The following is a 6114-nucleotide window of genomic DNA, read 5'->3' on the forward strand; positions in this document are numbered from 1 at the left end:
TAATGATTTAAAAAATGTTTTTAAATGATATTATAAATATTTTTTAATAGGTTTAATGGTATAAAAAATGAATGAAAGATAAAACAAAATACCAAATAACTTTATCGAAATGCATCCTTGAGCTACACTCTCGGTGGGTGTAGCACCACTTATTAGAAAAATAATATAGGATGACAAGTATCACATTTTAAAAAAAAAAATGATAAATTTGAGACTCACATGAAAATTTATATTTTTAATAATTAATCTCAATATTTTTAAAATAAGTATACAGAATTTATACACTTTAAGATTATATCCAATACCGACTATTTTATATAAAAATATCCTTACATTGATAATCCACAGTTTTAAATAATTTGTAAGAGAGAAAATCCAAAATTTTAAATGTCTGAATTTAATTAACACACTTAACTATTGACATTAGGCTCCAATTAAGTCACTTATGACTCGAAGCAAATAACCTGACACAAATTGATCACCCTTAATCAGTAAATATGGTCTTCGGATTTTATTTTATTTTTTTATTTAAATTCAAATTTTTTTATGTCAGTAATTAAAGGAAAGCTTTCAAATGTGTTCATTAGTATTCCAAGACTTTTGTGCCATGATAACAAATCAGTGTAATTAGTAGTATTCAGAAGTTTTGAATCTGTCGTCTCTCACAATGCGACGCCTTAGATGGGTCATTGAGGATAAATAAAATAATAATAATAAATAAATAAATAAAGGAAAACATAAAAATAAAGTAAAATTTATTAGATCTATTAACATAAAACATTTTTTAATTTTCAATTTTCAATTTTTTTCATATAATAATTACTTAATCATTAAAATTTTTACAAACTCCCAAACAAAACACAAACAATAATACTAATTTTTCAAACTTTAACTAACAATTATATTAAAAAATTATATTCAAATTTAAGAGAGCTCTCACAATGCGACGCTTTAGACGGGTCATTGAGAAAAAGAAAATGAAGAATTTAAAAAAAAAAATAAAGAAAGAAATAAAGAAAAACATAAAAATAAATAAATAATTTCTTAGATCTCTTAACATAAAACACTTCTTAATTTTAAATTTTTAACCTTTTTCATATAATAATTACTTAATCATTAAAATTTTTACAAACTCCCAAACAAAACATGAAAAATAATACTAATTTTTCAAACTTCAAATAAATATTATATTAAAAAACTATATTCATACAAATTTATAAATTTATAATATTTTTTCTCAAAATTTTCTCTTTCCTTTCTCAAAAGCGAATAAAACATTTTTAACTCAAACAATTTCATTGTTATTTAAGATATTCTAGGAAAGGTTTTAATAATGAGTTGATACTAGAGTTAAAAGTTGAACAAAATATTATTTTTTAATATTATTATTATTTTAAAATTTAAAAAAATTGAATTGTTTATTATATTTTAAATAAAAAGTTAAGAAAATTGTAATGATTAGATGAGATTAGATTAAAAGCTTATTGTGTCCAAACCTAGAGTTTCCTGACGGAACTTAATAATTTTGTGCATTATTTTATAAATAAAATCATAAAAACAATCCTATAGGTTTAAATATGAGAACGAAGTGAAATCACCAAGACACTGAATGCAATAGAAAAGGCCATCGAGTTATCGACAAGAACGACGGAAAATAATTAAGAGACCATTTAGAAACAAACAAAAATAGGAATGAATAGCAGAACATCTAAAAGGCAAACTGACGTGCGAATCATCATCATACCGGTTTTAGGGGATTAGACCACTCTAATTCATAGAGAAGGTTGCTCTTACAAGCATACATAGCAATGGAATATCGAAAAAGGAGCAACTAAGAAGAGCAGCAGCCAGCCTTCTGGTTAACAGGTTGTCCTCGGATCTGAACCGTTGGTGGTCTTACATTGTTCATTGGTTGACTCGCCATCCTTGAAAAAAATGATGAAAAAATTACTTGATCATAAAAGAAAGGCAATTGCAAGCAAGGATTGAATAACAAGATAAAGCTGAGTTTATTTATTAATTAGTTCCTCAAAGCTGCCCGGCACTTGTTTCCTCCTTGATATGCAATGTTACAACTTATACCTCTTCTCTAACGGACTATTACAGTAATGGTATCAGAGAGTCGTAAAGATGAGAAGTACCTATTCTTGATGTCAGCGGACATGGCCATAAATGCCTGCTCCACATTAGTAGCATTTTTTGCACTTGTCTCCATAAATGGAATGCCGATTTCATCCGCAAAGGCCTATTAGAACCCAGCCAGTTCATGGGCAAGAGTGTCATTTGAGTTATCAATAATCCAATTTAAACGCAAAACAGCCAGGGATATCTATTACCTTGGCTGTTTCATAAGACACAACTTTATTGGCAGTGAGGTCAGACTTGTTTCCAACCAGAAGCTTGTTTACGTTCTCACTAGCATATCGGTCAATTTCACTCAACCATTGCTTAACATTGTTAAAGCTCTCTTGGTCTGTCACATCATAAACTATCTGCCGCACATGCAAAGTTCATTATGAGACAAATTCAAACAAATTCACAACCATAAGCAAAATGCCAAAAAAACAAAATTAGAGGAAGAGAGAGCTTACTATGATCCCATGTGCTCCACGGTAATAACTACTGGTGATTGTCCTAAAACGCTCTTGTCCTGCAGTGTCCCACTGCATGTCCCAGAAAAAGTGAAAAATAAAATAAAAACAGGTGAGTTTCAACAACTAGATAGGAACAATAGCAACATGCACATTGTGGATATGCATAACTGAACCAACTCCATCTAGAAGCAGCATTAAAAAAAGGATCCCAACCCACAAGGAGACGATATGATCTTGGTTTTCCAGACTTATTTGTCTATAACAATGTTTATCTAGTTGTCATGTCTTCTTTTGAACTTGTTATTTCAGTAAGTCAGATTTTTATTTTTATTTTTTTTATGATGTGAAACTTCACCAAGGCAGATTCGTTCCAACCCACCCATGGAGTAAACCTCAAATAAAAGGCCTTACCTGATAGAACCGAGGATCATTGAAAAAGTAATGTAGATGCTACAAGCCCCCCCCCCCCCCCCCCCCCCCCCCCAACCCACAAAACACACACACAACATGGCAAAATTGTATCATGAGATTCCGCCAAAAAAAAATTATGTATAACCTTTTAGCACCAAAGCTAGCATAACTCATCTCATATCATGTTTCTTTGATATCTTCAAAAAAATACAATAAAAGATTTACCTCAATAACTATAGTAATTCCTGCTAAATCATGTTTCTAGTGATAATAAATACATCTCATGCATCCATGCAAAGCTAAACCCTTGACCTTGCCCTTTCACCTATTTTAAAGGGAGGGAGACTCATTTAATCCAGAGACCATTGGCTTACTTTTATTGTCATGCATTTTACCCAATACCTCAAGGACAAGGTAACCACCTAAAAAGGTAAGGCAGATGCATAAAAACAATCCAAAGACCATTTGCAATTGCAAACACGTCAGTCAACTAAATGCCCAGGAACTAGTACAGTTCCTACAAAATTTGAAATAAAAATTAGAGGGAGAGAAGTCTTACGATTTGGAGTTTGATGGTCTTCCCATCTTGCTCTACTGTGCGTATTTTCTAATAATAGATGGAACGGTACAATTAGAATCATATCTCTTCATTTAAAGTAGTATATTCTAAAATCCACAGGCGATACTTACAAAGTCAACTCCAATGGTACTAATGTAACTGTCCACATACGAATCATCCTGAATCAAAGAGAAGAAGATATTAATCAAGAAAGAGGAAAGAAAATTCCACTTTTCATTCATATTCATGAATTTTGTTCAAGAAAGTTATAGCACAGTAGCTTCAGTACGGTTGGCAACAAGGATACTTTCCAACAATAATACAAACATTTTTTCCAAAATTTTTTAGAACACCATGTCACCAAATGCTTCTTTGCATATAATACAATAATACCACAACATACAAACATGTGGTATTACACTACAGACTAGACTGCAATACAAAAATGTGCATCTTTGCACTTTTTGATATGATATAATCACTAATTTAAGACAAACATCTTATTGCAACTTTATAAAGGGTCTCAACAGTGCAGACCAGCACATACATAGTATGAATATAGAGACTCAAACCTTCGTCTCTTCTAAGCAAGAAAGAAAAGTATAAACATTTACACCAAGATAAAAAAAATTAATAATAATAATGATGGTGAAAAGAAAATTGAGGTTGATAGATGACAATATCCAGGGGGGTGCATGACAGAAAAAACGGCATCAGGTAAAGCAAATTTCAAAAATATGAACAAGATAAAAATTAACCAACAACAGATTGGGGAAGGAGGAGGGGAGCATTTAATGAAGGCTGGAATTTGAATAGCTTACAGAAAATCTCAGAAGAAGACATGATTTGCCCACACCTGAGTCTCCAATAAGCAAAAGCTTGAACAAATAGTCACTGCAGAAGAGAACATGAAATCAATAAACTTTTTTGAATGGCAAATTTGTAACTTTGTTTAGCAGATGCCAGATGTGTCTCTGTTTAACAAAAAAGATTTACTGTGCTAAACATGAACATTAGTGAATCGTGAAAGATATTCAACAGTGTCTTCACTTAAATGATTCAGCGTGACACTAGTGTTAGGTAGCATATGTATGGCACAACCGAAAACCGTTATTCATGTCTTGAACCCAAAAACCAAATTGAATTAATTAAGGGTTAACTCTAATGCTGTGATCACTAGAGCGGAAGAAACAGACAGAATATAAATTGAACCACACTGCAAGAAGCACCTTCTTTCTCGAAGCAAAATTTCGAGCTTCTTTCTTTTTATGGGAATTGTATGTGAAATAAGGCTGGAAACATAGCTGGAGATGGGCGCCAGCCAACGAAAGGACTACCTTTCTTGGACAGTGAGAGACGACACCAGATCAGAGCGAGAGACGATAAATAAACAAATATGCAAGCATGCGACCGATAGCGTACAGAAACATACACAGAGTTATCCAATCGAACCAAACGTTTAGATCTGAAACCCAAGACGGTTAACATTTCGAGGTTGAAAATTGCAATCCAAGCAATGAATGATTTCAATACAAATGATAAATTTCATAAGAAACCATCAACCAATCAGAAGTAAAACATTCATGTGGCAGATCCAGCCAGCAAAGATAACGATGCTTCCGATTGGTCGCCGATATATATTAGACAAATAATAAACGCTAAGAAAGCTCACAACATCGAATAGCAAATAATAGTAATACGTACTAAAGTTCCTTTTCTTTCCTGAAGGATAATTAATTGGGTAATCCTCCCGAATTCAGTTGATGCCCTAAAGAGAAATGGAAGATTAATCCACAAATCCACCACTCTCGAAAGCAGAAAACCATCAGAGATATAAAGAGATAGTCAAATTCACGAAGATTTTAATTGCGAGAAACACGAGAAGGATATATATATATATATATTTTTTTTAAAAGGATATTTACCATAGATTCAGAATTTTCTTTTTCTATACAGATTCGTTCTCCCGGCGACCAAATAACGGTAAAAGCCGCAATAATCCAAGAAAAGGAGAATGAGATAGGAGAGTGCTTACTACTCGGGATTCATGACTGAGTCGTTGGTGGTGGTGGCGGTGTTTGATCAACGACGAGATCGACCGGGATAGGACCGGTCAGACCGGGAAAGCTTACAGAAATACTTTTGAGAGGAGAGAATGGGGAGGGGGGCTTACGAATTGAATGAGAGCGAAACAGAAATGGGAATGGAAGGTCAGTGATGAGAAATGTACAAAGTGGACGCTGACGAAACCGAAAGGTCCGGGTCTGCACGGATCTGTCGTCTTTGTAACCTGTGCACGTACGACTTTTTGACTTCAAAAAAGAACAATGCTAACGGAAAAAGTTAAAAAATAAACAAATAAATAAAATTAACGATTCAAATTATGAAAGATAATAGTTTTTTATTGTAATTTATAATATTTTCACTCATCACAAAAATCAGTCAATAAAATTTTAATGGATAATCAAAAAATATTTTTCTTACGTTAATTAGTGTGTCACGCTTGAAAAATTCAGGCATTAAACCATTATCTCTCCCTTATTTTGCAAT

The 6114-nt window shown here is 32.6% G+C and overlaps 1 protein-coding gene across 1 annotated transcript; it reads right to left on the bottom strand.

Annotated features, from left to right (window-relative positions):
- Nucleotides 1-1589: 1589 nt before the first annotated feature.
- On the bottom strand, nucleotides 1590-5819 carry LOC122318550 (ras-related protein RABD2a). The gene is made up of 8 exons (XM_043136008.1): nucleotides 5600-5819; nucleotides 4386-4458; nucleotides 3696-3743; nucleotides 3565-3612; nucleotides 2592-2663; nucleotides 2337-2492; nucleotides 2142-2245; nucleotides 1590-1925 (listed from the first exon to the last, which is right to left on the bottom strand). The coding sequence occupies exons 1-8, from the start codon at nucleotides 5611-5613 to the stop codon at nucleotides 1832-1834; spliced, it is 609 nt and encodes a 202-aa protein (XP_042991942.1). The 5' UTR covers nucleotides 5614-5819; the 3' UTR covers nucleotides 1590-1831.
- Between the last annotated feature and the right edge of the window lie 295 nt (nucleotides 5820-6114).

Source organism: Carya illinoinensis, chromosome 8, assembly GCF_018687715.1.
Source record: "Carya illinoinensis cultivar Pawnee chromosome 8, C.illinoinensisPawnee_v1, whole genome shotgun sequence".
NCBI classification, from domain to species: domain Eukaryota; kingdom Viridiplantae; phylum Streptophyta; class Magnoliopsida; order Fagales; family Juglandaceae; genus Carya; species Carya illinoinensis.